Below are 15,000 nucleotides of genomic sequence, written 5' to 3'. Positions count from 1 at the left end.
CTAAGACAAGAGCAAAGGCTCTAGCAAAATTCTGCTCAATTTCTGTGATAATTGGCAGTCGCCACATCTGGAGAAGGCGCTGTTTTTTGTACCCATGAACTGAGACCAGAGGCATAGGCTACTGGGTTTACAATGCTGGTATCTAAGATTGTTTGTGTTCAATGAAATCTACTGTAAAATGTGAACACAAATAAAGGTATTAAAATGTGTGTGTGTGTGTGTGTTGGATACTAATGGAGTGAGTGTATTGGTTTGATTTCAAGTATGTGTGTCTGTGTGTATGATATTGACTGTGTGTGTGTGCGTGTGTGTGATGTTGAGTGTGTGTATGTGTGCGTGTGCATGTGTGTGTGTTGGATACTATTGGAGTGAGTGTATTGGTTTGATTTCAAGTATGTGTGTATGATATTGACTGTGTGTGTGATGACTGTGTGTGTGTGATGTTGAGTGTGTGTGTGTGTGTGTGTGTGTGATGTTGTGTGTGTGTGTGTGTGTGTCTGTGTCTGTGTGTGTGTGTGTGATGTTGAGTGTGTGTGTGTGATGAGTGTGTGTGTGTGTGATGTTGAGTGTGTGTGTGTGATGTTGAGTGTGTGTGTGTGTCTGTGTGTGTGTGTGATGTTGAGTGAATGTGTGTGTGTGTGTGTGTGATGTTGAGTGTCTGTGTGTGTGTGATGTTGAGTGTGTGTGTGTGTGTGATGTTGAGTGTGTGTGTGTGATGAGTGTGTGTGTGTGTGTGTGTGATGATGTTGAGTGTGTGTGTGCGTGTACATGCCTCGCACCCCCACCCATCTTGAGTGCTGCCTGTATTGATGTGTGTTTTGGCGTTTGGGTTCTTAGCCCCTCAACTGTAACACAAACAAAGGCTCAGGGCGGAGTGAGGGGTAAGATTGGAATCAGAGGCGTGTTTACCCCGAGAGAACTGCTCCTCGTTTTGGGCTTCGGGATCTGGGCCCCAGCGGCTCGCATATACACACACACACACACACACTCACAGAGACACACACACTTACATTCTCTCTCTCTTTCTGTCTGTCACACATACTCATGTTTTCTCTCTCTCTCGCACGCACACACACACACACACACACACACACACACACACACACACACGGCTGCGTGGGCATGAGCTCCGGTCCTGACGTGTTTGTGAAAGGCCAATAAAAAAGCCCAAACGGAGTTGGGATAAACACACCTGAATCTCTGGCCCTCATTAGACACAGCAGCTTTGATCTCTCTCTCTCCTCTCTCTCTCTCTTCTCTCTCTCTCCCCCCACTCTCTTTTTCTCTCTCTCTCTCTCTCCTCTCTCTTCTCTCTCTCCCCCCCACTCTCTCTCTCTCTCTCTCTCTCTCCCCCCCCACTCTCTCCTCTCTCTCTTTCTCTGACTTGCTTGCTCTTTTTCTCTCTCACGCTTATTCCTTCTCTTCACTGAGTTCCATGAGAAGGCCGACTTTTTGTTTGTTTGTTTGTTTTTGCACGTGACTGACCAATGTTCTGAGGTTCGGGTCAGTTGATCCAGATGCCCAGCTTTTGATGTGGTAGATGACAATTATAAGTGTGAGTATATTGATTTCATAGGGCAAACTGTATTTAATAGGACATGTATCAATGTAGCTGATGATTTTTCCCTTAACCTGCCTCTGGAAATAAGGTGAAATAAGGTTATTTTGTGGAACATCGGTGGCTCTGATTGGTTGGTGAGAATGGCAGGCTGTCATGATGCTGTTTGAAGCAAGTGCAGTTGACGCTGGGGGCTACATTGACCTGCAGCCGGAGAGATGGAGATAGGTACTCTGTACTGCCCGGTGACCTTTGATGTGCCTCTAATTGGCTGGTGCTGAGAGTGATCTGTTAGTTCATTGGCTGACCACGTATGTGTGGTTCCTCTCTTTGCAGGTGTCGGGAAGTTCTGTGGGTTCGCCGGCTGCCTCGTCATCGGCCTCCTCCTCGTCTCGGCAATACGCCCGGCAACGGATCACCCGCGTCAACCTCAGGGACTTCATCTACTACATGGAGCAGGAGCGAGAGATGGCACGCTCCCTCCTGCTGTATAGAGCGCTGCTCAAGTAGCACACACACACACACACACACACACACACACTCGTACCTCATGTATGAACACAGTTTCAATCATACATGTTCTTTCATGCATATGTATCTATATGTATGTATGTATTTATGTATGCATACCCATGCCCTATTATTCACACACACAAACAAACACACACACACACACACACACACACACACACAGCAGCGGCCCTTCCAGCGCTCTCCAGCTCTCCTGCGACGTGCCTTCAGACCGGGTCTAGTGCTTGAGCTCATTGTCTCCGCTCTCCGTAATGTTTATCGTAGCTTTTTTTCCTTAGGAAAAAAAAAAGACTTTTAAAAAAAAAAAAAAATAAGATACAAAAAAAATGTGTTCTGCGTGTTATTGCTGTTTTTTGCGACATGCTGAAAAGACTGAATTAATGTGTATTTAGGACATTGGTTATAAGGCCATGCAAACTCTTGATTTTAGTCAGGATTGAGGCTGTGTAAAAGTTGAGTGTGTGTGTGTGTGTGTGTTTGTGTGTGTGTGTGTGTGTGTTTGTGTGTATACACATGCGTGCATGTGTTTGTGTGTGTGTGTGTGTGTGTGTGTGTGTGTGTGTGTACACATGCGTGCATGTGTTTGTGTGTGTGTGTTTACTGTATGTGTGTTTTGGCCTCTGAGCCAACTCTCCTTTTTAAAAGCGTTCTTTCTTGCATATTTAAACTGTAGCGCTTCTAGCAAACTATCTTTTAATGACCGGCCTTCTCTGAGGGGTGGAGTAACTTTCTGTGTGTTGTTTTTACTGAAGAATCAGACTTCCAGCATCATGCAGTCCACAGCGCTGGTAGAACAGTCATGTCCAATTGTACCCACCGATCCCCCACACAAACCCAATCATAATACTGTAACCTTCAAAAATGCCCCAGGTCAGCTTTGAGGTGTTTAGTAAGACCCCAGGTATTTGGAAAGTAATGATGGAACCCACATATTATATGTTAAGTGCACCTAAATGTAAATAGTGTTCTTTTAAAGTAATTTCCGATGGCATGTAAAATATATTTTAGTTTTTGTTTTCCTCCACTATTTTTAAGATGCAAAAATAATGTCTAAAATCACCTGTTAATATTGAAGAATCATGTGAATCATTGTATAATCATGTGCATTTGAAAATGTCCAAGTGTTGAGACTTTTGTTTTGTCAAATATATTTTTAAAGTCTGTATCATGATGCAGAACAAACTTCCTCTGTACCTCAGGCACTGGTCAGTACATCCATCATGACAGAGCTTGTTTAGTGTAGCCAGAAGTATACTAACATTAACGTATACTGTACATCTGGACACAATCATGGTAAATGTGGACTAAACGTGGTCTTTTCGAAAGACTCCAGCATTATTAACAACTTTCAAAATTTCAGAGATCTCCAAAGACCTGAAAGCAGGGCATGAAGGAGGTTGGGAAATCAGTGGTTGAAAACTACAAGGACAGCCCGTAGGTGTGGCTTTGTTGACATTCGATGTCAACACGCTTCTTAGTGAAGGTTATCATTTCAGCAAGTCATCTCCAGCCTCTGTTCTCTGGACCTGTAGCGCTAAGGTCACCTCTGGTCCTGTGAAGCTACAGCAGCTTGTGTGTTGGCGTCTTGCAACCCACCTAGATCTTCGTCAGTGAGTGTGTGTGGTTGGACATGTCGGCAACTTGAAGGCAGTTTTCGAAATCAAGTGATGCCCATGTGAAATGTTTTCTTTTGGGCTAAATTGCAGAGGACTCTTGAATCTGAAGTGGACCACCAGCAGCCGGCATACTCTCACTGACTTTCAAGTGTGCTAACTAGGAAATGGGACTGGTACCTTTTAGAGTGTGGAATTTAAATGTGGGAGAAAATGCTCCCATGATCCCATCCGGGCGCCATCAGTCAGCTTCTCTCATTCTGTATATCCACCCTCATGAAGTAGGTCACCATTCTCTCCCTTGAGCCCTAGCAGATATGTAGACTTTGAGATGGTTTCAGTGGTTGTATCGGGATTGTTTTTGAGCTAAGTCATGGTGGTATTAATGTAAAGTCAGGTGTGCTTGGATAGATAAAAGATTGTCAGGACCGGAATGGGTCTAGGACCAGGATTGAAAAACAACTTTTCTAAGTAACCCACCTCTCTGGGTTTTCAACATCTGATACATAACCATCCAACCATGAAAAGTTTGCTGTTAACTTTACTCATACTTTCACGAGAAGTGGCAAACTGAAGTCACAGGTAAACAGAAAGAAAGCAAGAACTCAAGAAGAAGTGGCTATTTTGATTTTTCTTTATGCAAGTCATGTTGTCAGGAGTCAGTATCAGCATCCAAACCCACTGGGCTTGTCTACATTTGATTGGCTTCACTTTGCTTCGTGTGATTCGACTGCAGACCAAGTCCTGATTTACTAGTCAAGGGCATTATAATTGCTTTGTTCGGGCAAGTCCAGAGAGGCAGAAAACATGTAATGTGTAGCTAACTACACGGCTACATTTCCTAAGGGAAACATAGCTGATATACAGCTAATCTCCCTGACTGATCTCAAATCAGTTTCCCACAGTCACCCCAAACCTCTGGTGTGCTGCAGCCATCACAGCAGAGACAGAATGTTACAGTGTCTGTAGAATGTGGATCACTGACCTTGGCATCGCTAAGCTCTTAGGGATCTTGTTCCTGAGTGCTTCGGTTTATTAGTGGGGGGGGGTCAGGGGGACACGCTTCCTGTTGTTTTTTCTACCCAGTGTTAATGTCTAGCTTACATTTCATTTCTGGTCGCACCTCTCTGAAACAGATCCGTCTGAGCACGTTTGGTGCTGCACTCCCCGCCTCATGGCCCCTCATAAGAAAGGTCAAACGGGGGTCAGAGGTCGGAATACCTTTTTTTTTGGGGGGGGGGGGGGGTCTCTAGCTCCCATCTTTGGCTTGGGGTGTCACCCCTGCTGTAATATGATGTCACTAGAGGTCACAGTTCCTGTGGAGAAGCATCCACAGTGGTCTCCTGACCAACTCTCATGTGTTTTATTAAGTCTTTGCTTTGTTTTTACGTTGTTTTAGATCCACTCTTTAAAAAACTGGAGTCTCTGGCTTCTATGCACCTAGTCTATTATGAATTGTGTTGGTTTCTAATTTATATGTTGAATATTTTTTAAAGGTAATTAATTAATTAAATATAATGTGCGTTGATTTTTTTAAAATAGCACTCTAAAACATTTTTTTTCCTACATTGAGGAAAGACGAAGTTTAAGAGACTGACAGAGTTGGAGATGCACAATCTGCTGTCAGCATTAGACACAGTCATCTGCAGTAAAAGGGAAAAATGCTTTTGTAACTTATTTTATATTTTTGGGGTTTTATTTTTGTGTTTCGTTTTTTTTTTCCCATCAGCATGTGTGCTTGCCACATTTCAGGCAATGCAGTTTATCTACAGATACCATAGTAAAGAGCAGAAAAAATAATAATTTAAAACGAAGCACAAATAGAACTATTTGTCCAGTTTAAAATACAGTTTTAATAATTATTTTTATGGTGTCTGAGGCAGCAGGACAACCTTTCTACTACTTCAGCTTTCTAGCCAAAACATGATTAGGATGGTATAACTGATGTACACAGTGAGAAAAATTCATGTTTTCCTGTATGGATAATTTGTAAATATTGTTTACAAGACCATGTGTTTATTAGAACGGCGTTATTTTTGGTAAACTCTGTACATATCCTGAAAAATTTCCTGTTTGTGTGAAAAAAAACATACTTCTGTATTTGTACCTATTTTGTAAAGGAATAAATAAGCTGTTTACTAAACGAAAGCCAGTACACAATCATTGCAGAATTGTCTCCTTATTTTATCACTGTGTCCATATGGGTGCAAATAGTTAATTGTTTTTCTCTCATTGCTATAAAATTGGATACATATGCTGTTGTACAAGTTTATATAGTCTACACAAAGCTATCGAAGAAATTGTTTAAAGAAATCCTTTTTAATACTATACGTTTTCTTTTTTTTTGGTCACACATCTGAAAAGGAGCACATTAAAAAATCAACAGCCTTGCTATGGAGCGGGGCATGCTGGCGTTAGCCTCTGCTCCACCTCATTCTCCTGCATTACACATGCTAAGTACACAAGCCTTGCTATGGAGCGGGGCATGCTGGCGTTAGCCTCTGCTCCACCTCATTCTCCTGCATTACATATGCTAAGTGGCCCTGCCAGGGCTGGAGCTGGGGAACGGCCCCTCAGGATGAGACGCACTAATTAAGCGCCAGCATTTTGAAAAGACCAAAACGTTTAACTGGGATGCAAAGCGCTGCCATCCGGGAGCAGGAGCACAAGAGGCTCTTTTTTCCCCTCCCTGCCCCTCTTCTCCCTCCCTATGTGTGAGGAGTAGGATAGGGAGGACACGAGGAGCAAATTAATGTTACATTAGTCCCGCAGTTGTCTGGTCAAAGAGCAATGTAATGTTACCAGCATCTGTTCCAGTAGCTTAACCCATTAGCCCGCCGTTTCAGATCCTACTCACATCTCCTAATTGGCTTTTGTGATGTCTTCTAGTTAATGTTGAGGTGCTTTAAAAGATGGAGGACTGAACACCCACACAGAACAGTTGGTTATCCCTCTATAACACACACATAGAAATTTAGGCTATTCTAATAGGTACACTGTAACTAAACCAACTCACTTGAGGTTCAGAGTAGAGTGGATTATTATTATTATTACTACTACTACTACTAATATTATCCAATACTAATACATGCCCAATAACTTAATCTTAACATTTGCACAGAAAAAAAAGCATAGAAAGACAACAAGTCAGATAAACAGTACATCCGTTTATTATCGCAAATATGTAAGTAAAACCAAAGGATGGAGACACTGCAAATGAACACATGCCCTTTTAATACCACAGTCTAATTATTAAAACATATTAAATAATTAACATTTTGCACCTTCGTATACCTTTCTGAAATGTGTCTTTTTTTTAATCATATGTACACAACATATTGCTTGAAAATGTGAATTTCCTTTTTTTTAATTATTATTTTTAAGAAGATGAGGACTTAGCAGGGACATGGTGTTCTCTTATTTTTTCCCCCTCTGGTAAACTCAGAAAATGAAGAACACACCCCTGGTCCTGATCCCTTTACTATACAAACGACTGTACATCATCATAATCATTATCGTCATCAGCAGCCTGGTGAAGAAGCTGCTCACCGCCGCCTGGTCTGACCTAACATGAACCACATCAAAACTGAGTGCTGTATCCCCTCACTCAGAGCTGCATGGTGAACCCTTTCCCTTTGCTTTGCTTTGCAAGCCAACGCAGATATTGCACACAATGGGCATACTTCAGATAGCACAGGTGCACTGTGGGATTGCGATCAGCCTGTGGTGCCGAAAGTGATGTCGCGGCAGGTGAGACGGGTGACGAGTGAAGCCGTCTACCCGCACTGCATTGTGGGATTGGCATCAGCAGACTGTGACGTCACGACAGGTGAAGAGTGAAGCCATCCACTCGCAGTGCACTGTGGGATAACAATCAGCCTGTGGTGCAGACAGTGACATCGTCACAGGTGAAGAGTGAAGTCATCCACCTATGGTGCACTGTGGGATTGCAATCACCTGACGTCGCAACAGGTGAAGAGTGAAGCCATCGACGCGCAGGTTTGGTGCGCGTGATTACGTTACAAAGGTGGATGGTGTTTTGCTGGCCAGATTATGGAGACAGACCAGTCCAGTGCCACTGTGGCCAGCTGGGGTTCGCTGCTAGGGTGGAGAACTGATGGGAGTATTTGAATAGTGAGAGTGTGTCCGTGTGTGTGTGTGTGTGTGTGTGCGCAAGTGTGTGTGTGCAAGATGCCACGCCACAGCAGGGGGTACACGCTATGTCTCCACTGGCACTGCTGAGCTTGGAGTCTGAGGGGTTTACTCTGAAGCTCTCACTCACACAGGCACAAACACACACACACACACACACATATTCACAGCGAACATGAAAGGGATGGTTGGCCATTCTCTTTGTGGTAACTCCATGCAAAGGGCCAGCGGAGAAATAGCCCACAACAAAGAGCGTGCTGATTAGGGGTCCGGTCCCAGCACCACCCCAGTTAGGATGTGGACCGAGCTGTGTTAGTCCCACTGTTAAACAAGCCCACACAGGAAGCCATTACATTTAGCAAATACCACCGGTTGGCACTGTGTAACCCCCCATTATACGAGCAGTCAGAAACATTTAATAATCTAAGGCCTACATAAGAACTGTCTTTGTCCAGGGAGTGTCACACTTGGCCTCCGTTTGATCCGGTCAGTTTGGAATGGAAGAAACAGCATGTGTAAGTTATACCAATACAAAGAGAACAGAACTTTCTTTTCGTTATGCCTTTCTCTCTCTCTCTCTCTGTCTTTCTCTCTCTCTGTCTTTCTCTCTCTCTTTTGTATAACTTCTTTGATCCAGCGATGTTAAGAATAAGATGATTGGATTCCAAGTGAAGGACCTCACTATTTCTTCAGACGAGATCTGATGCTGCTTTTGGAAATTCCTTTCAGGTTCTTCTCAATGCTTGACATGCTATTGCAACAACCACATCTTTGAAATTACTGCAGACAGCAAAAAATAAAAAAAATAAAAAAAAAAAATACAAAAAAGCAAACACAAAAGAAGATGTGTGATTTTTAAGAGCAGTCTGGGTGACCTTTATATAACCTTGAAATGAAATAGCGTTTAAAACTTTGAAATTCTGACCACTTAACACTAATTGTCCAAGGTCACTATTTAAATCTGATGAAATTAGCTGCATGTAGTTATCTTGGTACAGTTTCAGTCCAAAGGTTTAGATTTTAAACAAAAATCGCCGTGATGGTGGGTGTTGAATGGCATCTTTTTATCGACTACCAAAATTAAAAATAAAGCTAATCTCCAGGTGAAGAACTGTGGAGCACTTCTCTGAATTGGGCCCAGATCTGAGACACTGTAGCTTTGCGGCTTTCTTTCATGTATTTTGGCACTAGCAGATTTTGGCAGATGACATTTTGCTTAGATGTTTAGGTTTGTGTTTTAAGTGCAAAACTTGGTACATGAGCATAAATATTAACATTTCAACACAATCCTTTTTTTCAGATATCACTGGTTTCAGCTTTCAATGCTGGTTCTCAAGTCATGAACTGGGGTACACACATTCTGGTCTTCAGCTGTTATCACATTAGGACCATTATATACAATATTCTACCTCCATTCAAAAATGTTGAATCCATAATTCATCATTTGTATCTTTTTGAACCGCCCAATCATGATTCGTCCTTTTAACACAATAGATGTGAATCTCGAAATGTTTAAAGATAAGTTTTAAGGCTAATTATAATGACTGCAACCCAACACTCTTTTCACCTCTCTCTCTCGCTCCATTGTCTCTCTTTCCCTCTCCCCAAAAGACGACAAAGTAATACCCATGCTCCTTTGCAGCTTCATTTGAAACAAAGGGGCCCTCTCAGGGCTTACAGAGCATCATCAGCCAGACTGCTCCTGCCATGTTGCCTCCAGACATAATAGTGCTTCTGCAGCCGATGCCAGTGAGCGCCTTCTGAAGCTTTCAAACCCTAACGACTTCTGAATACAGCTCTCAGCCATCCTTCATATGTGAAATAATAACAACAACAATATAATAATAATTATGATTTTGGAAGAAAAAATAAAAAAAGCCCCAGGAATCCTATTGTTAATACCCTTGTCCATCATTGGCCGTGATCAAGACGAGAAAAAGGAGCAAATGTGTATATTTATATAATAAGAATGAAACGGACAAACAGAGAAAATGTCAGAGGTCCTGGTTTTAGCGGAGAGAGAGGCTCTGAGTTAGTAGCCTACCCGCTGGCAGCGCTGCCCAGTGGGCCGTTGGCTGTGGGAATGAGGCGGACTGGCATGCCTGTGCCACACAGCTCCGCACCCGCCTCTTGGCATCGGCCTTGGTCCCTCTGCCAGCTGTGCCACGTGTCCAATGTTCCGGAGAGAGAGGGTCCGGGAGACCCCCCTGTGTTGCTCTGACAACGTGCCGCTGCACGGGGGGGGGGGGGGTCTCCTGTGCCACTCCTACCCAGACAGGCACCTTTTTGGGCACCATAGTCCATGATGAGAAAAGAAAAAAGGGGAGGATTTGTCACTGAGCCAGAACAATTCCCAGAGTGCTCCTGCCTCTGTCCACTTTATTCACAATTTCTGCGGCGTCTCCGTGCACGTGTGTGTGTGTGTGTGTGTGTGTGTGTGTGTGTGTGTGTGTGCGTTTTCTTTGGGTTGTGAAATCTGGTCAAAATCAGACTTCTGCCTTTTCTTTGTCTCTCTGTGATGATTTTCTTCTGTTTGTTTGTCTGTGTTGATGTTGACGTCTCGGCTGTTAAGATTACATTCCATGTTGTAGCAGGGCGCTCCACAGAGCTTGTGTGCTTCTGAGGAGTCTGGGAGCCCTCAGGTGGTTTGAGTCTGGGAAAGTTTCTGGAGGAGAACGGAGGGCTAGTTTGCGTTTGGTTGAGCAGGGGAGTTCCGGTAGGAGGGGGTCAGTTGGGTGGGTGAGGTTAAGGGGCTGGGGATAGGGGAGGTCAGGGGGCAGGGGTGCGATCTCGTGCCTCCTGCGTGGTCAGTCTCGTTTCCCCAGCGTGCCCTAGTCCAGGGGCTCCTGTTTTATCCTGATGGGGGTGTTCATGCACTGGCTGCGGCGGTCCTCGCGACACAGGACGTACTCGCTGAACTGGGAGGAGTCCACGCCACCGCCACAGGATGCCGCCACACTGAAACCCTTCTGGAACAGCCGCTCCAGAACCTGGACATGGGATGGCAAGCACAGAGGGTCACACAGCAGATAGCAAGAGTTACATACCACTTCCTGCCTTCCAGGCAAAGACTAATACTTATTAATAAGTTATATAGTAATATTATAGTAGAGGAGAAATCAACTAGGTTCACAGAAGGCTTCAAAAATCCAGTCTTGGAATGTCACCTAACCCTGGAATTTTGGAATGGCCGCAGTGATTTGGTGCTAACAGTGCATTAAAATGTTTAAATCCTATTTTATCTGTTATGTGATTATGGGTACAACACTTAAGTTTTATGGAGAGTTTGAGTGTGTGTGTGTGTGTGTGTGTGTGTGTGTGTGTGTGTGTGTGTGTGTGTGTGTGTGTGTGTGTGTGTGTTTTGAATGCGAGGAATGGAGCGTGTGTGATAAGTGTGCCCCGAAGGAACCCCTTGATCAGAGGTATCTGATAGGAGGATCATGAGCCAAACTTCATCGTTGGTCAGAGGTGTGTGTGTGTATGTGCGTGTGTGTGTATGTGCATGCGTGCGTGCATGTGTGTGTGTGTGTGTGTGTGTGTGTGTGTGTATGTGCATGCGTGCGTGCATGTGTGTGTGTGTGTGTGTGTGTGTGTGTGTGTGTGTGTGTGTGTGTGTGTACAGTATACATGCGTGTGTGCGTGTGTGTGTGTGCATGCGTGTGAGTGTGGTCTGACAGCGTGAGCTCTGAGGGACGTGTGGGGAATGAGGAAGACTGTCTGAGCCAGGACCTGACTGCACGGTGAAGACCAGGAGGAAGAGATGGAGAGAAGGAAGAGAGAAAGAGAGATGGATGGAGAGAGAGAGAGAGAGAGAGACGGAGAGATAGGTGTGAGAGGGATGAACATCGGAGAACGAGGTGAGCGGCGCTATTTTTTTTCTCCTTCTTCCATCTCCTAATCCTTCTGGGGTGGATTTTTCTCTTTTTTGGGGGGAGAGGAGTATCTCTAAATCCCAGTGCGGGCGGCACGCTGTGTTTACTTACTCCCCAGCCCTGTAATGCAGTGTGCCCAAATGAAAGGTCTAGCTCTGGGCTAGCTGGCTGACAGCGCCTCAAACACCACATACATACACCACACCACACTTCCCTGAACACACACACACAGATGCCACACACACACACACTCCTGAGAAACACATGGCTTCTCCTCGCCATCATACCTTCAAAGAGTGAATGAAGCTACTTCTGGAGGTGCCACACTGGTAGTCACATTCGTGTGTTTGAGTGTTTGTATGTGTGTGTGTGTGTGTGTGCATTTGTGTGTGTGTTTGTGTGTGTGTGTGTGTGTGTGTGTAGAAAACAAATTCAGACATCCAATAAAACGGTAAAGCTTATTTGACACTGATGATCTTACACATTAAATACCAGTTCAGCCTCTTTGTATAACATACAGTATCACTACATTAAATACATTTCTGCATAGTTACCAACAGACCAACAACACTACAACTAGCTTGCATACATTGTCAGAGGATACAGTCCTTTTACCAATCCAACTAAAATGCCAGCAAGACCAACGCACACACACACACACACACATCACACACACACACACACACACACACACACATCACACACACGTACAGTACACACACTCAAAGGCAGGCTCCCCATTCCTCACCCTTTCCGCATGCTGATGATGGAGCCTCTAATTTGTGTGTGTGTGTGTGTGTGTGTGTGTGTGTGTCTGTGTGTGTGTGTGTGTGTGTAAGGTTTGGGGGCTGCAGCACACTGATGGTGGGTGAGCAAAGTGGTGCACTAATTAAGAGACCTGCCCAGGCATCAAACGCTCCCAAATCCACGACAGACGACGGGGAAAGACTAGCCATTATGGAAATGATATTACACCGCCAGCTTTGATCATTGCATCACATTGCACTCGCCCCATCTCGACATGTGTGGCTGTGTCACTGAACGCCCAACAATAGGCTCCAACATGTGCCGCACATTACTGCACAACGATCGTCAAACGAGAGCAAACATCTTCGTGGAGACATAAATCTACACCATAGTAGCAAACAGGATCTACAGGCCAACCGCAGTAGAGGAGCGGAACTGATGACCTACCACCTCTCCCACACCACAAATACTAACATACTCTAAGCAGAAGATGTTCCTGGTTTGATATTTATCCTTTTAACATTACAGTAGTTAATGCTGCATTACAGCATGCTTTATAATGACACTATAAAGAATCTGCTAATTCAGCTGGGGAAAACATACATGGCTATATGTTTAAAATAAAATAGTTTCAGTAAATACAGCCAGTGGTCTTTTAGTCGCATGGCCACAGACACAACTTCTTCTGCATGCATGGACACACGTGTCCTCATGTATGCTACCATCCTCCTACCCATAGTGAGCGGTAGTGTTGTACCGAGTGTACCCATAGTGAGCGGTAGTGTTGTACCGAGTGTACCCATAGTGAGCTGTAGTATTGTACCGAGTGTACCCATAGTGAGCTGTAGTATTGTACCGAGTGTACCCATAGTGAGCTGTAGTATTGTACCGAGTGTACCCATAGTGAGCGGTATCACTATAGTGTTGTACCGAGTGTACCCATAGTGAGCGGTAGTATTGTACCGAGTGTACCCATAGTGAGCTGTAGTGTTGTACCGAGTGTACCCATAGTGAGCTGTAGTATTGTACCGAGTGTACCCATAGTGAGCGGTAGTATTGAGTGTACCCATAGTGAGCGGTAGTATTGTACAGAGTGTACCCATAGTGAGCGGTAGTGTTGTACCGAGTGTACCCATAGTGAGCGGTATCACTATAGTGTTGTACCGAGTGTACCCATAGTGAGCGGTAGTATTGTACCGAGTGTACCCATAGTGAGCGGTAGTGTTGTACCGAATCACACAAACACCTGCAGCCCCTGACCACTATTGATTGGCTGGGTGGGTGATATATTGACGAGTGAGTGTGTGTACACATGCCTCTGTATGTGTATGTGTGTACGTATCTCTCTCTCTCTCTCTCTCTCCCTTTGTATGTGTGTGTGTGTGTGTGTGTGTGTGTGTACCCAGTGTAAACAGACGGGACCTGGCCTCTCCCTCTCTCCTTGTGTGTCTGGTACAGTGATAAAGGAAGGATTTCGTCCAGACTGATCAGGGTGCTCAATCACTGTGATGTATGGAGCCACCAGCTTCAAGAGAGAGAGTGTGTATGTGTGTGTGTAAGAGTGTGTGTGCGGGTTTGCTAATGTCTGTATGGATGTGCGTGTGTGTTTTCCGAATGTGTATTTGGCAATGTGTTGTGCAATTTAGTATGTATGTGTGTGTGTGTATATTTATGTGTCTGCATGTAGTTTCAGTTAAATGTTGCTGTTAACTTAAATGTTGTTTCCTTTTCTCTCTCTCTCTCTCTCTCTCTCTCTGGCTCAGCATCATAGGGCAGGTGGTTCATATTATGCTCCAAATTCCTCAGATGTCAACAGAAATCGTTCAGTGTTGTGCGTTTGTTTATTGGTCTGGTCTGTGACTGGTGTTGGTAGGAAAGCCACGGTGCCAGTTCAAAGCAAGAATGGAAACTCTGGGAGGTCTTTTGCATATTGACATTGAAGGATGGTTAAATTGGATGACCAAAAATAACAAACGTACTGTTTTATGTTTGGCTAGGCCAAATAGAGACCAAATATTTGTTATGAGTCATAAAACATGACCTTTACTTTTCCTTCATAAACTCCTTCCAACAAAACTCGATAGTCCATCACATCAATGATGTTAATAGAAAGAAGAAACTACATCATTAGGAACAAACGGAACTTAGGGTTTGCTCACACAATCATTATCTTACGACCCCAATTGAACAACAAAAGGTTGGGACGCTGCGTAAAATGTTAATAACAACAGAATGCTGGGGTCTTAATCATGTTTTTCATTCCGTGATGCACCAAATTTGACAGGTCTGGACTGCAGACAGGCCATTTTAGCACCTGGACCCATACTATTATAATATGTGCAGATTTCATTTTGGCATTGTTTCCCTAAAATATTCAAAGTCTTTTCTGAAAAAGACATCGTCTAGATGGCAGTATGTTGTTCAAAACCTGTGTACATCATTCAGAATTAATTGTGCCTTGCCAGATGTGCAAGATGCCCATGCCATAGGCACTAATGCATCTCTATGCCATCATAGAGGCTGACTT

General features: G+C 44.1%; 2 protein-coding genes across 8 annotated transcripts in view; one reads left to right on the top strand and one right to left on the bottom strand.

Annotated features, from left to right (window-relative positions):
- LOC143125327 (transcription initiation factor TFIID subunit 4) overlaps positions 1–5,849 on the top strand; it is a 111,510-nt gene extending 105,661 nt beyond the window's left edge. For all 5 annotated transcript variants that reach the window (XM_076286681.1, XM_076286679.1, XM_076286680.1 and 2 more), the window contains one exon: positions 1,895–5,849. In XM_076286681.1, coding sequence (XP_076142796.1) covers positions 1,895–2,068 — 174 coding nt within the window. In that variant the 3' untranslated portion in view covers positions 2,069–5,849. The remainder of the gene's footprint in view (positions 1–1,894) is intronic.
- A 1,000-nt stretch (positions 5,850–6,849) lies between these two features.
- kctd15b (potassium channel tetramerization domain containing 15b) overlaps positions 6,850–15,000 on the bottom strand; it is a 33,280-nt gene continuing 25,129 nt past the window's right edge. For all 3 annotated transcript variants that reach the window (XM_076286675.1, XM_076286676.1, XM_076286673.1), the window contains one exon: positions 6,850–10,844. In XM_076286675.1, the coding sequence (XP_076142790.1) occupies positions 10,686–10,844 (159 nt within the window). In that variant the 3' untranslated portion in view covers positions 6,850–10,685. The remainder of the gene's footprint in view (positions 10,845–15,000) is intronic.

The sequence above is a fragment of the Alosa pseudoharengus genome, unplaced genomic scaffold (assembly GCF_046254945.1).
Source record: "Alosa pseudoharengus isolate Yale_2024_CS ecotype anadromous, Long Island Sound unplaced genomic scaffold, YU_APseudo_1.1 YU_APseudo_1.1_scf_16, whole genome shotgun sequence".
Taxonomy (NCBI): Eukaryota; Metazoa; Chordata; class Actinopteri; order Clupeiformes; family Clupeidae; genus Alosa; species Alosa pseudoharengus.
Note: the sequence above shows the minus strand (reverse complement) of the source record. Positions and strands in the feature narration are given on the sequence as shown.